At 41.9% G+C, this 21,905-nt stretch overlaps 1 protein-coding gene across 2 annotated transcripts in view; it reads left to right on the plus strand.

The window, feature by feature from the left end:
• Positions 1 to 21,905, plus strand: part of poc1bl (POC1 centriolar protein homolog B (Chlamydomonas), like) — a 48,230-nt gene that overhangs the window by 7,930 nt on the left and 18,395 nt on the right. Inside the window, exons 2-7 of one of the 2 annotated variants that reach the window (XM_078237575.1) lie at positions 6,358 to 6,416; positions 7,305 to 7,735; positions 9,185 to 9,354; positions 11,971 to 12,160; positions 13,040 to 13,225; positions 14,401 to 14,518. In XM_078237575.1, the coding sequence (XP_078093701.1) occupies positions 7,362 to 7,735; positions 9,185 to 9,354; positions 11,971 to 12,160; positions 13,040 to 13,225; positions 14,401 to 14,518 (1,038 nt within the window). In that variant the 5' untranslated portion in view covers positions 6,358 to 6,416; positions 7,305 to 7,361. The remainder of the gene's footprint in view (positions 1 to 6,357; positions 6,417 to 7,304; positions 7,736 to 9,184; positions 9,355 to 11,970; positions 12,161 to 13,039; positions 13,226 to 14,400; positions 14,519 to 21,905) is intronic. The other variant, XM_078237567.1, reaches the window with a different exon arrangement.

The following is a 21,905-nucleotide window of genomic DNA, read 5'->3' on the forward strand; positions in this document are numbered from 1 at the left end:
TTGTGATAAGCAACTTTGCTGGTGTTGCCACCCCTTCAGTTTCAATTGTGCACAGCAGCTGAGATGTCATGTGACATGTAAATTAGGTTGGAGAAACCGGTAGGTATTGTAATCTAGGAAGATTAGTTACAGTGGACAAATTGACCGAGCTACTGGGATAGGTCTGCAAACATTCAGACCAACTTACTACTCGCAATGTTTGAAAACTTCAAAATATTTCATATTGTTATTGAATAACCTCAGCTTGTTTATGAATGAAGAAAGGTTAAGGAAACTCGATCTGTTTTTGTTACCAAAGAGACATCTCAGCAGCACACAGAATATCAGACTGACGCTAAAGCAGGTGGGAGATTAAAACCATGTCTGGATTAGGACTTTTAAGCCAGGTAAACTAAGCCTTTTGTAAATTGCTTCAGTTGAAGAAGAAATCTGCTACTTTCTTGTCAATTTGGTCCGATTGGTACCATTCTTCTTGAATCAAGAGGTTACATATTCCTAGTCTCATTTCAGGACTTGAGTGCGTACTCTAGGCTGCTATATGGGTGCAGTGCTAAGGGGATGTTACATTGCTGATGGACTTATCTGCATGCTTCAGAACCTGTAAGAGATTCAGTTGTGCTACTTGAAGTATAAGGACATTGACCTTGTGTCTTAGTCAACTTTTCTCCTTCAGATATCCCCCCTTGAAAAATAAGCTGACAACCAGTGTCCTTGCCTATATCACAAGAATGACAACACTTCAAAATTCTTTTGGGATATCCTGAGAGAAATAAACTACCATATAAATGTAAATTCTTTCTAGCTCAATAAAATTCCATCTCCGATACATCACCCTTTTAATGGAATATCCTCCTTACAGAGACTTTTTGACCAAAGATTTATATACATCCCAGTTTATTTATGCAACTAATAATCTATGTTTGTCCTCTACGTTTTTCCCTCTTGTTTAGTGCACACATATTGACATCTAATTAAAAATGCAATGCAGACCTATTCGTTTTGAAGCAATCCCATTTTGAGTTTCATACAGAAGGTAAAATGCACACAAAAGGAGACAATTTCCTCAAAGTTGGTACAAGGTGTTCTTCTTCCTTGGAAAGTGGCAACAATGCTGGCAGTTTAACATTTATATGGCTGGGATGAGAGATTTGTTCCATTCTATGGCAGCAAAGCAAAAGTGAATTATTCATACAACATCCTCCACTTCTACATAATTTATTATTCTAGTGTTTGAATAGTAAAAACTGTCTAAATATTTGAATAGTAAATACTGTCTGTCTTGTTGATGTGAATTGTACAGAGATGTCTTCATGTGTACAGCAGATGTGGTTAACCTGTGAGCTAGCACAAGATGAAGATCCACATTTCTAAAAGTGGTTCTAACAGGTGGCTATCCTGCATGCATGTATAATACAAGTTCTATGCCATGAAGGTATCAATTTTCTTCTTCCTCACTGGTTACGTATTTGTCTTTTTTCCTTTCCATAAATCTTTTTCCTCAATTTACCATTTCTCCCTATTCACATTCTACCAAAACAATGTAATGCAGACACCCTATGAGTTCTTAGCCCACCTCTTTATATCCCTGAAAACAAAATTCGCCACACGAACACATCAGTTGCTTGGCAAATTTGTATTAGCAGCCCTCTTCCCCTCTTTTATGAAAGGCATCATAAGAGTCCTCAGATCTTCAGAGTATCCATACCACAGGTATAACTGACCCCCACAGCGTGGCCTAATACAAACCAGCCAAAAACACTTGCTCAGAAGTTACCTTTTATTGGAAAATCTTACAATCTTCAGGATACACAATGTGGCATACACATACTTTGTGATTATTGTTCAGTAGCTGCTCATTTGGATGGAAAGTGTTCTATTTTCCTTTAGTATCTACATAAGCCACTATCTGACCCTATCTATGATAAAGCACTAAGCTTGATATTTTTCTGATCAGCTAATTTTACTTGTGACAGTAACAGAATTATTAGCTTCATAAATTTTTTGGGAATTTTAAGAGGCTCTTTTTTTGCTTAATTATTCAGTAGCATAATCTGCCATTTATTCCTTCAAAATGTATTTTAGCTTGAATCAAGAAACACGGATATTGAACTTTAAAAAACAATCTGGAATGGGCATTGAGATGCTGGATCATCAAGATTAATGGAAAAAACCATTGCTAGTAGCAATTGTAAAGTTGTCTAGGAGGCCATTTATTTACCCAACTTGCTCTTCCATAAAAGCTTACAGTACCGTCACCCCGTTTCCCAGAACCAGCATCTAGCGATCTTTTAAATGATTCTAGAGGAAAGTGGTCGATAGTTTTTATTCAAATAGGGGAAATCTTTGGAGGAAGTTATTTTGTTTTAATGCTTGTGTGTGTCTGAATATAAGACAGCATATATAATTTATAAAGTGTATAATTCATGGTAAATAACATATGTTGCAGACTACTAAAGTCAATGGAGCAACATTGTAACATTGTGATATTTTGGCACTAAAGTAGCTATTTACGTATTACAAGTTATTTTTCATGAATGTTAGCCACTTTGAATGTAATTTATGGAATTTTTGATCAGCTTTGAAATGAGAGACCATCATTGTTGTCCCCACACACCTAATGCACTCTTCAGAAGTGGCACGAATGCAAAAAATTTATATGGTTGTAAAAATTGCTGCTTAGCACTTTCCTGCTTAGCCCAAGAACATGCATTCTGTCACTAACTCCTAACTAGAATATGCGAGCAATCACTTCTGTAGATATGCACATCCAAGTCTTTATATAGCTGGTTCACAGTGGATCCATTCTAGTTTGAGTAACTATTAGTATATGTTTTAACTAAGATGAGGGATGAACACCTCTTAATTCAAAGCCACTTAATACAAACTATGACTGTTTCACCACAAAATTGCTCATTTTTCAAGTTATTTACATTGTTCTTGATGATCCAGTTTTTAACAAGAGACAGTCGGTCAGTAAAAATGTCATCTGTAATACAGTAACAAAATCAAACAATTATCTTTCTCCCAAAAAACCCTATTATGCTATTACAGCTTCCCACACTTTGCGGTGAATTAGGAGGACAATCCCATGTTCCATTTAGAGTAGTAGCACCCATGAATCCTTCCTACGCCAGCAACATAACATAGGCGTATCTTTTAAAACATTCTCATGGTGCTGTTCAGAACAAAGAGTGCAAATCAGGACTCTTTACGAAAATTCAATTTTTTAAGACTTCAGGATCTTCCAAAGTGGTTTGCAGCCGGTGAAGTGCTTCTAAAGTGTAGTCACTATTTTAGTGTAAGAAACCTTGCAAGCTTTCACAGTCAACAATGAAATAATGAACAAATTGTCTGTTATATTGATGTTAGCTGAAAACACCGGAGAGGGCTCAATTGCTCTTCTTCAAAATACTGCAAAGGGATCTTTTGCATCCACTCGAGACAACAAATGTTGTCTCAGTTCAATGTTTCATCTGATAAATAACACCTCCGACCATGTAGCACTTCTTCAGTATGGCATTTGATTGTTTGCTTAGATTGCATGCTGAAGTCTCTGCAGTGGGACTTGAATCCACAACTTTCTTACTGTGAGGTGAAAGTATGAGCAAATTTCATGTGTTGTATAAATGTTAAAGTTATAAGGCAGAAATTCAAGATGGCTGTCAGACTGACAAATCTGGTTGCTGGGAGATTCCTTTTGACTTTGAATTCTAAACATTATTTATGTGTTAAGACCATAAGACCATAAGACATAGGAGCGGAAGTAAGGCCATTCGGCCCATCGAGTCCACTCCACCATTCAATCATGGTTGATTTCAACTCCATTTACCCGCTCTCTCCCCATAGCCCTTAATTCCTCGAGAAATCAAGAATTTATCAATTTCTGTCTTGAAGACGCTCAACGTCTCGGCCTCCACAGCCCTCTGTGGCAATGAATTCCACAGACCCACCACTCTCTGGCTGAAGAAATTTCTCCTCATCTCTGTTCTAAAGTGACTCCCTTTTATTCTAAGGCTGTGCCCCCGCGTCCTAGTCTCCCCTGTTAATGGAAACAACTTCCCTACGTCCATCCTATTTAAGCCGTTCATTATCTTGTAAGTTTCTATCAGATCTCCCCTCAACCTCCTAAACTCCAATGAATATAATCCCACGATCCTCAGACGTTCATCGTATGTCAGGCCTACCATTCCTGGGATCATCCGTGTGAATCTCCGCTGGACCCGCTCCAGTGCCAGTATGTCCTTCCTGAGGTGTGGGGCCCAAAATTGCTCACAGTACTCCAAATGGGGCCTAACCAGTGCTTTATAAAGCCTCAGAAGTACATCCCTGCTTTTGTATTCCAAGCCTCTTGAGATAAATGACAACATTACATTTGCTTTCTTAATTACGGACTCAACCTGCAAGTTTACCTTTAGAGAATCCTGGACTAGGACTCCCAAGTCCCTTTGCACTTTAGCATTATGAATTTTGTCACCGTTTAGAAAATAGTCCATGCCTCTATTCTTTTTTCCAAAGTGTACGACCTCGCACTTGCCCACGTTGAATTTCATCAGCCACTTCTTGGACCACTCTCCTAAACTGTCTAAATCTTTCTGCAGCCTCCCCACCTCCTCAATACTACCTGCCCCTCCACCTATCTTTGTATCATCGGCAAACTTGGCCAGAATGCTCCCAGTCCCGTCATCTAGATCGTTAATATATAAAGAGAACAGCTGTGGCCCCAACACTGAACCCTGCGGGACACCACTTGTCACCGGTTGCCATTCTGAGAAAGAACCTTTTATCCCAACTCTCTGCCTTCTGTCTGACAGCCAATCGTCAATCCATGTTAGTACCTTGCCTCGAATACCATGGGCCCTTATTTTACTCAGCAGTCTCCCGTGAGGCACCTTGTCAAAGGCCTTTTGGAAGTCAAGATAGATAACATCCATTGGCTCTCCTTGGTCTAACCTATTTGTTATCTCTTCAAAGAACTCTAACAGGTTTGTCAGGCACGACCTCCCCTTACTAAATCCATGCTGACTTGTCTTAATCCGACCCTGCACTTCCAAGAATTTAGAAATCTCATCCTTAACGATGGATTCTAGAATTTTGCCAACAACTGAGGTTAGGCTAATTGGCCTATAATTTTCCATCTTTTTTCTTGTTCCCTTCTTGAACAGTGGGGTTACAACAGCGATTTTCCAATCCTCTGGGACTTTCCCTGACTCCAGTGACTTTTGAAAGATCATAACTAACGCCTCCACTATTTCTTCAGCTATCTCCTTTAGAACTCTAGGATGTAGCCCATCTGGGCCCGGAGATTTATCAATTTTCAGACCTTTTAGTTTCTCTAGCACTTTCTCCTTTGTGATGGCAACCATATTCAACTCTGCCCCCTGACTTTCCTGAATTGTTGGGATATTACTCATGTCTTCTACTGTGAAGACTGACGCAAAGTACTTATTAAGTTCCTCAGCTATTTCCTTGTCTCCCATCACTAGATTACCAGCGTCATTTTGGAGCGGCCCAATGTCTACTTTTGCCTCCCGTTTGTTTTTAATGTATTTAAAGAAACTTTTACTATCATTCCTAATGTTACTGGCTAGCCTACCTTCATATTTGATCCTCTCCTTCCTTATTTCTCTCTTTGTTATCCTCTGTTTGTTTTTATAGCCTTCCCAATCTTCTGACTTCCCACTACTCTTTGCCACATTATAGGCTCTCTCTTTTGCCTTGATGCATTCCCTGACTTCCTTTGTCAGCCATGGCTGCCTAATCCCCCCTCTGATAACCTTTCTTTTGTTTGGGATGAACCTCTGCACTGTGTCCTCAATTACTCCCAGAAACTCCTGCCATTGCTGTTCTACTGTCTTTCCCATTAGGCTCTGCTTCCAGTCGATTTTTGTCAGTTCCTCCCTCATGCGCCTGTAATTACCTTTATTTAACTGTAGAACCTTCACATCTGATTCTGCCTTCCTTCTTTCAAATTGCAGACTGAATTCTACCATATTATGATCACTGCTTCCTAAGTGTTCCCTTACTTTAAGATCTTTTATCACGTCTGGCTCATTACATAACACTAAGTCCAGAATAGCCTGTTCCCTCGTGGGCTCCATCACAAGCTGTTCCAAAAAGCCATCCTGTAAACATTCAATGAATTCCCTTTCTTTGGGTCCACTGGCAACATTATTTACCCAGTCGATCTGCATATTGAAATCCCCCATGATCACTGTGACCTTGCCTTTCTGACATGCCCTTTCTATTTCGTGGTGCATTTTGTGCCCCTGGTCCTGACCACTGTCAGGAGGCCTGTACATAACTCCCATTATGGTTTTTTTGCCTTTGTGGTTCCTCAACTCTACTCTATCCTGGCAGAAAGACTTCGATTTGGAAGGATAAATGATACCATCCAATGGATTATTCAATCAGAGGAGGTATTAAGCCATGAATATATTTTCTTTTGTTGCAAACAATTTGGCATGCCTCAGGGCCGTTCAACAGCTAGTGGGAAATTTAAGCTACTGACCTGAGAGACAAATTGATCTTTATCAGGCTTGAAAAACTAAGGGAGAGAGGGAACAAAAGTGTTAGAAACTGGATCGTTCTTGTTGATATGAAAGCCAGTGCTAGTTTATTGCATTGACTGATGTCAAAGACATCACATAGAATGAAAGATCAGGCCTTAACAGCAGTCATTGTATCAGAGATTAATTTTTTAAAAAGTAAATCTCGTTATTTGACATGGAATCTGAGCTTGGTGAAATTGCAGTGCATTGACAATACCATCTTCCTGAGTGGTTTGGAGATAAATAAAGTGCATTGGATCTTAATGATCTAAGATTGTGAGGATAAGAAGAGTGTGAGATAGTTGCATGGGCAATAAAGTCATAAGACTGCAACATCTGGTTTGCCAGGGCATGAGATCCATATGTAGGAAGTGGCATGACAGTGGTCACAATTTATAGCCCAGTAATTTGATGATCCACCATCAAACTTTCTTATGGAGAGAAAACCAGCAGTACTTTTATTTGGAAAGTAGCATTCGCAAAGATTTGGGAGTGAATTTGTTTCTGAAGCATGTGTGACCATGGGAAAAAAAAAATCAATTTCAAAATGAGGTATGGGAGGGAAAAAAAGAATTGGAATGAACTAAAACCCAAAACTTCTTGTCAATGACCAGATTAACTTTATTGGGCACGTTTTGACTTGGAGAAAATCAAAGGTTTCTGTAGTACTTTGTTCAGTTATGTTTTTTTACAAACTAGTGAAACTTAATGCCCTTTGACAGCCTATTACCCAATTTCTCAACTGTCCCTTTACAGAATTTCCAGCTACATTCTATCCTTCAATCTCCACAAGAAGATCATTATTGACGCACCATGAAGATCAGTGTGAAACGCAAATGGAGCTGGCTTGGGAAGAGCTGTATTCTGATCAGCTTATTGTGGATTACTTACGTCATCTTAGAACTGTCAATCTCCACTATTCGCAGCTCTGCTGGACAGAGCAGTGGTGAGGAGAGGAAATACAGGGCCCTTTCTAATCAGCAAAGTGAGGATCTATCACGCCCAGTATATGAGAAACCTGATGTTGATATGCGTAGTCCAGGGGAGCTGGGTAAGGCTGTGCATTTGCAGCTGAATGCTGATGAGAAAAAGAAAGAAGAGGAGAGTATTGAGAGATACGCTATAAATGTTTACGTAAGTGATAAAGTATCGCTGCATCGCCACATCCAAGATGATCGGATGCCTGAGTAAGTGCTTTTCGAACCTGTAGTAGACCATGCATAATTATCACAGAATCATAGAATCCCTACAGTGCAGAAGAGGCCATTCAGCCCATCGAGTCTGCACCGACCGAAAGAGAAAATGCTAGAAAATCTCAGCAGGTCTGGCAGCATCTGTAAGGAGAGAAATAAGGAAAGTCTGCACTGACTCTCTCCGAAAGGGCATCTTACCCAGGCCCTCTCCCCGCCCTATCCCTGCAACCCCACACCTTTTACCATGACTAATCCATCTAACCTACAGATCTTGAGACACCAAGGGGCAATTTAGCATGGCCAATCCACCTAACCTGCACATCTTTGGACTGTGGGAGGAAACCGGAGCACCCGGAGGAAACCCACTCTGATACGGGGAGAACGTGCAAACTTCACACAGTCACCCAAAGCCGGAATTGAACCTGAGTCCCTGATGCTGTGAGGCAGCAGTGCTAACCACGGTGCCACCGTGCTGCCCAAGCACCAAAAAGAAATGTGGGAATTTGTTTTAAATTTGCTTGACTTGACTCTGCCCCAGAGGACTATGGAGGCTCAGTCATTTTTGTACCAATGAAGAATCATAGTCAAAAACACTGCTAAATGTTGCTACCTCATAGCTGCGCACATGGGCATAGTATTTTATTTATTTCATTGGTATGGAGCAAACAATTCAAATTAATATTAAGAATGCAACTATTAAAATTGAATTAATTTCACTGTAATAAGTGCATTTTCAAATTGGTATTATTGATAACTAAATCTGATTAAATTTCTTATCTGAGGGCTTACTAGTATCTTATTTTATTATAGTTTGAAGAAATATTTCTATTTAGTTTCCTTTTTGCTATTCACCATTCCCTGAGCAAGCAGACAGGTCAACAATTTGATCCCTAATATTGCTCAGTAATGGGTTGCAAGGAAACATACAAGAGCAGTCAGTGGCATCTGATGTAATGGCCTCTGTCAATTTCCTTTATTCATTTATCTTCCTCCTTGTGGATAAGTATCTCCACTTCAATATGTGTTTGAGAATGAGAGCGCAATGTATGAAGACTTGCTGCCATGAACCTGATTTTATCACATTCCGTGTTGCAGTGTGCTATAATACAAATCTGTTACACAGTGGGGTATTATTTAGTTATCTCCCTACTTTCCCTACTTCAGCTATTTTCTCCACAGTAGTCATGCTTGAAGTTGAAGATGGAAATGCTCATGTTTTTTAATCCTTGATTGGTGTTCCTACAGCAGAATTAGTCACTATTTACAAACTGGGAGATTTCTGGCTTCTTGTTAGCTCAATAATACTTTAATTTAGGTAGTTAGTGAAAGTATTCCATAAATCAAAACTGAAATGATGCTTAGTTGGTCTTGTGAGCTTTGTCTTAAAGCTACTTATAATTACTATGATTTGCTTGATCATGTGAAAATTCTGCTTCATTTCAGGTGCAAGGCGAAACAGTTCAATTATAGGAAACTTCCTACCACTTCTGTCGTTATTGCATTTTATAATGAGGCCTGGTCTACACTTCTCCGCACAATTCACAGTGTACTGGAAACATCTCCTGCTGTTCTTCTTAAAGAACTCATTCTTGTTGATGACTATAGTGATCGAAGTAAGGACATTAACTAGTTTTAGTGTAGCTCTGCCTTTGCAATATTTTCAGACTGAGAGTACCATCGCATGATGTGGTTAATTATAATCCTCGCCCCTTTTTGGGATAATCCTGGTTCAGGTGCGTCTCTCAGATGATCCTTCTCAACGTCAGGTTGAGAAAGACTGATCCCAAAGAAGCTAAATGAGAGAGATGCTATCTCTCCCCAAAAGAAAGGAGCCCACTGAGTTTAATACCATTCTCCAGATAGCCTTTTTAACAAGTTCGGACAGATAATATTCTGGGTATGACGAGGGTTTGGAAGATCTCTCCTAAGTAATGTACATCCCATCAAAGAGTTTCCCATGAGTTCACAAGTTAGCAATACAGAAGACTTTTTTTATGCAACGTGTGTTAATGACTTGAAACTCGCTGCATACAAGGAGGACGGAAGCCGTGACAATGATTTCAAAAGTAACTTGGGTGGGCACTTGAGGAAAATAAAATTGCAGGGTGTGGGAAAAGAGTGGGAGTATGAGACTGACTGGATTGTTGTGCAGAGAGCTGACATGGACTTGATGGACCAAATAGCCTCATTCAGTACTGCTATAACTTGATGACTTTAGCCATGCAGCGAGCCAAGCTCTTCCAGTACAGCTACAACTTTGCCATCTAGCTGGCAATGTTGAAAGTTGCCTAGCAACATTGTGACCACCAAATGGAGGACAAATCCAATTACAGTCACACCAGTTTGCTCTTGATCATCCACAAAGTGATAGGAGATTTTGTTGCAGTGGAAGTTACTCAGTAAAAGCTTGCTCACCAGTGCTTAGTTTAGCCTGTCAGGGTCACTCGGCTCCTGACCTCATTATAGCCTTGATCCAAGCATGGACTAAACAGCTGAATTCCAAAGGTGAGGAGGGAGTAAATGCCTTTGAGATCAAGGCAACATCAAGGAGCCCTAACACAAGTGAAATGACTGGGTACTGGGAAAGCCTTTTGCTGGTTGGAGTCCTACCTGGCACAAAGGAAGATGATTGGGGTTGTTGGAGCCCATTCATCTCAGTCCCAGGACATCACTGCAGGAGTTCCTCGGGGTAGTGTCCTAAACTTCTGACCATCTGCAGTTGCTTCACCAGTGACCATCTCAAACAAAATAGAATCTAACCATTTTTCACCTTGGCATTACCATCACAGAATCCCTCATCATCCACATCCTGATGGTGACCATTGGCCAGAAACTTAACCAGATCAACCATATAAAACTGTGATTACAAGAGCAGATCAGAGGCTGCGAATTCTGCAGCAAATAAGTCAATTCCTGGCTCTCTAATGCTTGTCCACCATCTACAAGGCGCAAGTCCAGAGTATAATGAAATATTCTCCACTTGCCTGGATGTGTTGTGGTTCCAGCAATACTCAACAAGCTCACATCTAAGGCAAAGCGGCCTGCTTGATCAACACCCTACCCACATCTTTAAACATGCATTCTCTCCACCAGCAATGCACTGTGGTCGCAGTATATACCATCTACAAGATGCACTACAGCAACTTGCTAAGGTCCCTTCAACAACACTTTCCAAACCTATGATCTCGAACACTTAGAAGACCAAGAGCAGCAGATTTATGGGAACACCATCATCTGCAAGTTCCCCTCCAAACCACATGCCACCCCAACTTGGGGATATATTGCAGTTCCTTCACTCTCACTGTGGAAAAATCCTGGAACTCCTTCCCACACTGTAGGAATACCTATACAACGTAGACTGCAGTGTTTGAAGAAGGAAGCTCACCACCATCTGCTCAAGGGCAATTAAAGACAGGCAATAAATGCTGGCCTTGCCAGTAAGGCTGACATCCCTTTGCCTCATAACAGCCTAGCAGCACCTTCAAAAGCCTTGACCTGTATCAGCTAGAAGAACAAACTCTTTATCTACAGTTGTGCACCATCTTGACTTGGAAATATTTGGACAGTTCTTCATTGTCGCTGAGTCAAAATCCAAGAACTCTTGACCAAGCAACACTAGGTGGACCTACATCACATGGAATTCTTGGTTCAAGAAGGTGACTCATCACCACCTGTTTAAAGGCCATTATCGATTAGCATTAATTGACGATCTTGCCACACCATAAAGACAAGTAAACATTTTGTCAAATCATCCAGCTTGCTAAATGCTGTTTTAAGTTTTTTATGATCATTCTCACAACAGAGCTTAACAATGTAATGTCAACTTAGAACTATTGAATCCCTACAGTGCCGTTCAGCCCATTGAGTCTGCACCGACTCTCTGAAATTGCATTTTAGCCAGGCCCAAACCCCCGCCCTATCCCCATAACTTTGCCCATTTCCCATGGCTAATCCACCTAACTTACACGTATTTGGACTGTGGGAGGAACCGGAGTATCCAGAGGAAACCCATGGGTGAATGTGCAAACTGCACACAGACAGTGACCCACGACCCCTTAGTTGGCTATTTTTGTTCAGCTTATATGTGTAAAATCCAATGCCCTGGTTATTAATATTTGTATACAGAAAAATTGCTTTACTGTTGCAGTGCATTATGATGCTCTGCTCTATGCTGACCTGAAAATAATCAATATAAATACAATAATGTCATTAATCATTGAATATTTTAGTTTATCTGAAGTCCCAACTGGAGCAGTATATCAGTAACCTTCAGCGGGTGCGCCTCATTCGAACCAATAAGAGGGAGGGACTGGTACGTGCTCGTTTGATTGGTGCAACGTTTTCTACTGGAGATGTGCTCACATTCCTGGATTGTCATTGCGAGTGTGTCCCCGGCTGGTTGGAGCCACTGTTAGCGAGGTAAGATTATGTACATCTTTGCTCCAATGTACTTTGTGTATTGGTGTCTGTCAACCAGGGCCGCATCTGACACAATTTTCACAAAATGCTGGGGATCACTGTGTCATCTCCTCCTCCGTGTATGTCTCTTTCTCGACTCTCCACCCGTACAACTTTAAAACGCTGGCCGTACAGCAATGCTGCCACTCGAGAGTTGTGAAAATGATCTCAATCCACCATTGGTGTACTGCTTGTAAAATCCACTATCCATGTTGAACCCGCTACCACACCCACTTCACAACTACATTGTAATTCCTGATTTACTGTGCTGTGACAAAACAGCTGGCAGTAACTACAGCCATGATGTGGAGATGCCGGCGTTGGACTGGGCTAAATACAGTAAGAAGTCTCACAACACCATGTGAAAGTCCAACAGGTTTATTTGGTAGCAAAATCCATTAGCTTTCGGAGCGCTGCTCCTTTGTCAGGCAATGGGAGTTCTGTTCACAAACAGGGTATATAAAGACACAAACTCAATTTACAAAATAATGGTTGGAATGCGAATCTTTACAGGTAATCAAGTCTTAAAGGTACAGACAATGTGAGTGGAGAGAGCGTTAAGAACAGGATAAAGAGATGTGTATTGTCTCCAGACAGGACAGTTAGTGAGATTTTGCAAGCCCAGGCCACTAACTGTCCTGTAGAACAGAACTCCCACTTACCTGACAAAGGAGCAGTGCTCCAAAAGCTAGTGGATTTTGCTACCAAATAAACCTGTTGGACTTTAACCTGATGTTGTGAGACTTCTTACAGTAACTACAGCCACCAGAGTGTGTAGGAACCTATTAAAGTTTATGCTTGCCCCCATGTATTATTTATGAAAATCTGCTTTATTTTTAGGATTAGTGAGAATGAGACTGCTGTCGTATGCCCAGTTATTGACACTATCGATTGGAGCACTTTTGCATTTTACATGCAGACAGGGGAACCGATGATTGGTGGATTTGACTGGCGTCTTACGTTCCAGTGGCATGCTGTCCCTGGGCATGAAAGAAAAAGAAGGAAATCAAGAATAGACCCAATTAGGTAAATAGATTTTGGTCAACATCTTAATGCAATATATTCAATGCAGTACTATCCTTAAAACATTCCATTAAATTAATGGAGGCATTTAAAATGCAGTAGTCTAGAATGCATTTAAAAAAAAATCCTGTAACTTCAAGATTCGTAATATAGAATGCCACTTATTTTTTAGTTTTATTCCATTTAGCACTTGTTGATGGTTAAAAAATATTTGAAGAAAAAGTAATGAATACTGGGCATTTAAAACTGTAGATATTGTATGTGGAATGGGATGGAAATAAAGAATATATTTTTTATCATACTCTGGAGGAACATTGTTTACAGGAAGCTGTCACTAATAATGCAAATGAATGCTGGTAGGAACCAATAATTTAAATTTGTTGAGTAAACATAGGCAAGAAATAAGCCTCCTTTTCAGATTTTATTTCAATATAAGATCTATGGTCTGCTTGTTTTTAAGATTGTAGATTCTATTGCTGTCCTATTGTTTCATTGTTCCTTGGCATTGTTCGCCCTCCAGCGCATCGCATAAATCATTGTCTGCCGTTAGGTGAAGTGAGAACCTGAATGTTGCCTGGCTTATTTAGCATGATGACCATCACAATTTAATCAGACAAAAGCAAAATATTGCAAATGCTGGAAGTCTAAAATAAAAAAACAGAAAAAGCTGGAAGGAGTCAACAGGTCTGGCAGAATTGGCGGGGAGAGAAATGGAGTTAACTTTTCAGGTCAATAACCTTTCATCTGGACAGTCAACTCATTCCAGGTCTCATTCCACCAGTGCTGCCAGACCTGCGGAGCATTTCCAGCAGTTTTTTTTTGTTAGCACAGTTAAGGCAGTGTCTGTTCTCACCTGCTGTGAGCACTAAATTGTGAGAGCAGGAATCTTGGCTGTATTGTTAATTCTCTCCTCCCCAGTTCTTTGTAACAGAAACAAATTGCAATATCCCAAATTCTACACCAGTTAAATCAGTTAATTCAACATAGAACAAAGACCTCTCTGGTCCCTTATATCAAACTACACCACTAACATTATCTGCTGAATTGTGGCTGGACCTGAATTCCATATCTTCGAAAAGAAGTAAAAATCAATTGATTCACTCTGCTGTTTTTGTTCTTGACTGATTTTTTTAAGCAAAACTAAATGAACACAATGGAAAAACTGCATCTCTCATCAGATCACCTACGATGGCAGGGGGGCTGTTTGCGGTCAGTAAGAAGTACTTTGAATACCTGGGCACCTATGACACAGGGATGGAGGTCTGGGGAGGAGAGAATCTAGAACTGTCCTTTCGGGTAAGTATTGTGCAAACAGTTGTAATTATATGGGAACACAGCAACCCTTTGTGCCTTTCTCAGCATTATCTGTAGGATGCAGTGATGGGGCCGTCGTTGCCTCCTTACGAGCAGCAACCATTTGACTTGTTGGTTCTAATGTCAGCAGCTTTATTTCTGTCCTGATCACTCCATTCACCACTACATCATTGGCACAGCTTCCATCTTGGGCTAACACGTAACCTTGCTGCCCATGTAGCTTAGTTTTCTCATGTCCATGTTTTGACTGCCACTCTGGAACCAGGTCTGTCACTTCTATTTCTGACCTCGCTCCCTTTTTTATTTAGCCCTCCCACTGTACGCCTCCTTTCATTTCTCCTTTTGTTTCTTCTGCCTTAGGTAATCTATCCTCAAAAAACACAATTCTTCAGAAATGTTGGGGAAAGGACTGGTGCAAGAGGGAGGGTTTTAAATTCATAGATAACTGGGAAATCTTCAAGTCAGGATGGCAACTGTACAGAAAGGATGGGTTACACCTTAACTGGAAGGGATCAAATATCCTGGCTGGGAGTTTTGCTAGAGTGTTTCGGCAGGATTTAAACTAGTGTGGCAGGGGGGTGGGGAACAAAACAGGAGGTCAGTAAATACCGAGGCTGGGGTTGAGCTGGGGGCCAGGGCAAGGCTAGCTAAGAAGAGGAGCACTCTGGAGGAGGATGACCTGAGTGGGCCTGGAGGTCTGGAGTGCATCTGCTTCAGTGCGAGGAGCGTAATGGGTAAAACAGACGAACTTAGGGCCTTAATGCTTATGCGAAATTTGGATGTGGTTGCGGTGACGGAAACTTGGTTAAAAGAAGGACAGGACTGGCAGCTGAATATTCCGGGGTATAAGTGTTTTAGGCGAGACAGAGGAGGGGCTAAAAAAGGTGGGGGAGTAGCGATATTAGTTAAGGAGCATATTACCGCGGTGCAGAGGGTAGACAACTTAGAGGGGTCATGTACTGAGTCGCTGTGGGTGGAACTCAGAAACAGGAAGGGTGCAGTCACTATGCTGGGGGTGTACTAGAGACCACCCAACAGCCCACGGGAAGTGGAGGAAAGGATATGTCAGGAGATTCTGGATAGGTGCAGAAAAAATAGGGTTGTTGTAGTGGGGGACTTTAATTTCCCTGGCACAGACTGGAAAGTGCTTAGAGCTGGGGGTCCGGACGGGGAGGAATTTGTAAAATGCGTACTGGAAGGTTCTTTGGAACAGTATGTAGATAGCCCGACTAGAGAGGGGGCTATACTGGACCTAGTTCTGGGAAATGAGCCCGGTCAGGTCGTCAAAGTTTCGGTAGGGGAACATGTGGCAAATAGTGACCCCAACTCTGTTAACTTTAGGATAGTAATGGACAAGGATGAGTGTTGTCCTACGGGCAGGGTGCTAAATTGGGGGAAGGCTAACTATAACCGGATTAGGCAGGAATTGGTGGATGTTGAGTGGGAGAAGATGTTTGAGGGTAAGTCCGCGTCTGGCATGTGGGAGTCTTTTAAGGAACTATTGATAAGGCTGCAGGATAGGCATGTGCCTGTAAAAAGGAAAGATAGGAAAGGTAGGATTCGAGAGCCGTGGATAACCAGGGAAATTGAGGATCTGATTAAAATGAAAAGGGAGGCGTATGTTAAGTCCAGGCACCTGAAAACAGATGGAGCTCTGGAGGAATACAGAGAGAGTAGGAAAAAACTCAAACGGGGAGTTAGAAGGGCAAAAAGAGGTCACGAGATGTTCTTGGCAGGCAGGATTAAGGAGAATCCTAAGGCATTCTATTCATACGTTGGGAACAAAAGAGTTGTCAGGGAGAAATTCGGACCTCTCAGGGACAAAGGAGGGGAATTATGCTTAGAACCCAAGGGAATAGGGGAGATCCTAAATGAATACTTTGCATCGGTATTCACGAAGGAGACGGGCATGTTAACCGGGAGTGTCTCGGAGGGAGGTGTTGACCCGTTAGAGAAAATCTCCATTACAAGAGAGGAAGTGTTAGGTTTTTTAGGGAACATTAAAACTGACAAAGCCCCAGGGCCTGATGGCATCTATCCTCGACTGCTCAGGGAGATGAGAGATGAAGTTGCTGGGCCTCTGACGGAAATCTTTGTCGCTTCTTTGGACACGGGTGAGGTCCCTGAGGATTGGAGGATAGCGAATGTTGTCCCGTTGTTTAAGAAGGGTAGCAGGGATAACCCAGGAAATTATAGGCCGGTGAGCTTGACGTCCGTGGTAGGGAAGTTGTTGGAGAGGATTCTTAGAGACAGGATGTATGTGCAATTAGAACGGAACAATCTCATTAGTGACAGACAGCATGGTTTTGTAAGAGGGAGGTCGTGCCTTACAAATTTGGTGGAGTTCTTTGAGGAAGTGACAAAAACGGTTGATGAAGGAAGGGCCGTGGATGTCGTCTATATGGATTTCAGTAAGGCATTTGACAAAGTCCCACATGGCAGGTTGGTTAAGAAGGTTAAGGCTCATGGGATACAAGGAGAAGTGGCTAGATGGGTGGAGAACTGGCTTGGCCATAGGAGACAGAGGGTAGTGGTCGAAGGGTCTTTTTCTGGCTGGAGGTCCGCAGGGCTCTGTACTGGGACCTCTGCTATTTGTGATATATATAAATGATTTGGAAGAAGGTGTAACTGGTGTAATCAGCAAGTTTGCGGATGACACGAAGATGGCTGGACTTGCGGATAGCGAAGAGCATTGTCGGGCGATACAGCAGGATATAGATAGGCTGGAAAATTGGGCGGAGAGGTGGCAGATGGAGTTTAATCCAGATAAATGTGAAGTGATGCATTTTGGAAGAAAGAATGTAGGGAGGAGTTATACAATAAATGGCAGAGTCATCAGGAGTATAGAAACACAGAGGGACCTAGGTGTGCAAGTCCACAAATCCTTGAAGGTGGCAACACTGGTGGAGAAGGTGGTGAAGAAGACATATGGTATGCTTGCCTTTATAGGACGGGGTATGGAGTATAAAAGCTGGAGTCTGATGATGCAGCTGTATAGAACGCTGGTTAGGCCACATTTGGAGTACTGCGTCCAGTTCTGGTCGCCGCACTACCAGAAGGATGTGGAGGCGTTAGAGAGAGTGCAGAGAAGGTTTACCAGGATGTTGCCTGGTATAGAGGGTCTTAGCTATGAGGAGAGATTGGGTAAACTGGGGTTGTTCTCCCTGGAAAGACGGAGAATGAGGGGAGATCTAATAGAGGTGTACAAGATTATGAAGGGGATAGATAGCGTGAATGGTGGGAAGCTTTTTCCCAGATCAGAAGTGACATTCACGAGGGGTCACGGGCTCAAGGTGAGAGGCGCGAAGTATAACTCAGATATTAGAGGGATGTTCTTTACACAGAGGGTGGTGGGGGCCTGGAATGCGCTGCCAAGTAGGGTGGTGGAGGCAGGCACGCTAACATCGTTTAAGACTTACCTGGATAGTTACATGAGCAGCCTGGGAATGGAGGGATACAAACGATTGGTCTAGTTGGACCAAGGAGCGGCACAGGCTTGGAGGGCCGAAGGGCCTGTTTCCTGTGCTGTACTGTTCTTTGTTCTTTGAACACCAGGTTTAGTGAGAGGAGGAACTGAAGGAGATCAGTATTAGTAGAAAAATGGTGTTGGAGAAACAGATGGGATTGAAGACCTTTAAATCCCCGAGGCCTGATAATCTACATCCCAGAGTAGTTAAGAAAGTGGCCCAAGAAATAGTGGATGCATTGGTGGTCATCTTCCAAGATTCTATAGACACTGAGACAGTTCCTACAGATTGGAGGATGGCGAATGTAACCCCACCATTTTAAAAGGGTGGTATAGAGAAAACTGGGAATTATAGACCAGTCAGCCTGATATCAGTAGTGGGGAAATTCTAGAATCTATTATCAAAGATTTTATAGCGAAACACTTGGAAAACAGTGACAGAGTCAGCATGGATTTATGAAAGGGGAATTATGCTTGACAAATCTATCATAAAATTTTGAGGATGTAACAAGTAGAGTTAATGAAGCCATCGGATGCGGTTTATTTGGACTTTCAGAAGGCATTCAACAAAGTTCCACGTAAGAGACTAACATGTAAAATTAAAGTGCATGGGATTGGGGGGGTAGTGTATTGAGATGGATAGAAAACCGGTTGGCAGACAGGAAACAGAGTAAGGATAAACTAGTCTTTTTCCAAAAGCCAGGCAGTGACTAGTGGAGTATTGCAGGGATCAGTGCTGGGACCCCAGTTATTCACAATATATATTAATGATTTGGATGAGGGGAGTAAATGTAATATCTCCAATTTTGCAGATGACAAAAAACTAGGTGGGAAGGTGAGTTTGAGGAGGATGTAGAGATCCTTCAGTGTGATTTGGATAAGTTGAGTGACAAATGATTGGCAATGCAGTATAATTTGAATAAATGCGAGGTTATCCACTTTGGTAGCAAAAACCAGGAAGGAAGATTGCTATCTGAATTGCCATAAATTAGGAGTGGGGAATGTGCAACAAGACCTGGGTGTCCTCGTGAAGGTAAGCACGCAGGTGTAGCAGGCAGTGAAAAAGACAAATGGTATGTTATACAGCATTAATTTAAACACCTTTCCAAGCATTCCAGTTTAATGAGACAAACAAGGACAGTAATTCAATTATTTCTTTATTTAACACTTCTGGTACCAACTCAGACATAAACAGTTGCAACTCATTAACTCTTTACTGAACTTCAACTTTAACTGAACATCAACTTTAACTATTTAACTGAAAATAGATGCTGCTGAGTTTAGGAAAACCTTGGCTAAGAAATATCCTCGATTGTCTCCTTCTCTGAAGCATTCTTCAGGACACAGGTCTTCTTGCAATTGTTGATCTATTCGAGTTATCACTGCCAAACAAAGGACTGCATGTCTCTTTATTCACAATTGTCCACCCACTTCCGGAAGATTCTCTGTCATCCAGCCAATTGTGTAGTTAGAAACCAATCACATAGTTTGAACATCCAATTAAATTACTTTTGAACAATGCAATTACACTTAGTTCATTTGACACAGCAGTCATATAAATCAGTCACATTGTCTCAGTTAAACAACAACTTCCCTTATCTGTGCCAACACAGGAAGCTTCAGATCACAGCTCCCAGACCAGAGCCTCTTTACGACTTCCATCTGGTTTTAATCTATAAGTTGACCAAAAATCCCAGCATGCTTCACTCTCAGCCAGAATAGCCATTTTAAAGCCACTATTGCCATTATTGTTGATACATTTTTGTTGTAGCTGTTCTTTCTCCATCCACAGTATGTTGGCCGTCATTGCGCGAGGATTTGAGTTCAGAAGCAGGAATGTTTGTTTGCAATCATACAATGTTTGGTGAGGCCACACCTGGAACATTGTGTGCAGTTTTGGTCTCCTTATATCCTGCTATAGAGGGAGTGCAACAAAGGTTTACCAGACTGCTTCCTGGGATGACAGGACTGACGTAAGAGGAGAAATTGAGTTGGTTAGGATTGTATTCGCTGGAGTTGAGAAGAATGGGTGGGATCTTATAAAATGTTAACATGACTAGACAGGGGAGATGCAAGAGGGATGTTCCAATGGTGGGGATGTCCAGAACCAGGGGTCACAGTCTGAGGATACAGGGTAGATGGTTTAGGACAGAGATGAGGAAAACGTTCTTCACCCAGAGAGTGGTCAACCTATGGAATTTTCCACCACAGAAAATAGTTGAGGCCAAAACAAAAAGCAATTAGATATAGCATTTGGGTGAAGGAGATCAAAGGATATGAGTGAAGGTGGGATCAGGCGATTGAGTTGGATGATCAGCCATAATCATAATGAATGGCGGAGCAGGCACAAAGGGCTGAATGGCCTCCTCCTCCTATTTTCTATGTTTCCTACTTTTATACCACTGTCACTGGCTTGACTTATCTTCAATAATCCTACGGCTTCCCTTTTGCCATCCTCAGAAAGGTCCACTGAGTCATTCTCTTGTAACGAGCAGCAACCTTAATTGTCTCATCCCATTCTTTTCCCTGACCGCCTTGATCTCTGCACCTCCTGGGGGCAAATCTTGCCACCCTCCTTCCCATCTTTCTCAATGATGTCCCTGTGCACTCTGCCAGTCAGTCAATTTTCACTGCTGCTGCTCCATACCTCCTGCCAGAATGTAAGTGGACCTGCAAATAAAGTAGTTGCCATCCATGAACTTGTTGGCATTGACATGTTACATGCACATTGACATTATGGCCTTAACAGAGACAAGGCTGAGAAGTGTTGACACCTTCCTCCTAATAAATGCCACTTGCTTGGTTATACCATCAACCACTTGCTCCACTCAAACTGTCATGGCGGTTGTCTGGCTCCTATCTGTAAATCATCACACACCTTCGTCTGGCAATATCACCTTATTTCATTCTTTATGTCTCTCATTTAAAATCTTTTTTTCTGTGCTATCCACCCAAATATCATGACAAAGTTCTCATTGAGATGCTTTTTCTGCTATCCTCTCTCAGCCATTGCACTGAGCAACTTCTCATCCTTGGTGATTTTGATCTCCTTTGCCATTCTTCTTGTTCTCTTTCCTCTGGGCTTACAACCCTCATTCTTACCTAACTCTGATCCTACAGATTAGCTCTCTAATGCACATGCGTGTCGGCCTCTGCGATCTTGTCATCTCATGTAGCTTGGCTATCTCTATGACTACTGTCACTGATAAGGCAGTCTGAGGCAATTTCCTTTTTATTGCTCTATACCCATATTTCCCTTACCTCTCTGAACCCACTTCTTGTGTCTGTCCCTGGAATAACCTTTCCCTCAAGCCACTTGTCACTGCACTTTCAAATTTCTAAATAGCTAGCCTTTGACCTTCAGAAGTGTGAGGTGATGCATTTTGGGAGAACTAACAGGGCAAGGTATACACAATGAATGGTAGAACGTTAGGAAGTACCGAGGACCAGAGGGACCTTGGGGTGCATGTCCAAGGATCCCTGAAGGCAGCAGGACAGGAAGATAAGGTGGTTAAGAAGGCATATGGGTTACTTGCCCTTATTCGCCAAGGCGAAGAATAAAAGAGCAGGAATGTTATGATGGAGCTGTGTAAAATGCTTGTTAGGCCATGGTTAGAGTACTATATGCAGTTCTGGAAGGATTAGGAGGCTTTGGAAGAGGATAGTGTGGCCAATTATGTCGAAAACTGCAAACATGTTGAGTTGGACGAGTAGGGATAATTAATGATCAAAGTCACAAAGAATGTCATTTGCGACTTCACCAAGGACTTTTCTGGTACTTGACTGGAGGAAGTCAAGCATGAAATTGTGGGAAAGATGGGCTCAGATTTGAGAAATGATAATATGTTCACGGAGAGGGATAGAAGGTTGGAAATAGGGCACCGATTTGCAGGTATTGTAGGG

This window comes from Mustelus asterias, chromosome 2 (assembly GCF_964213995.1).
Source record: "Mustelus asterias chromosome 2, sMusAst1.hap1.1, whole genome shotgun sequence".
Taxonomy (NCBI): Eukaryota; Metazoa; Chordata; class Chondrichthyes; order Carcharhiniformes; family Triakidae; genus Mustelus; species Mustelus asterias.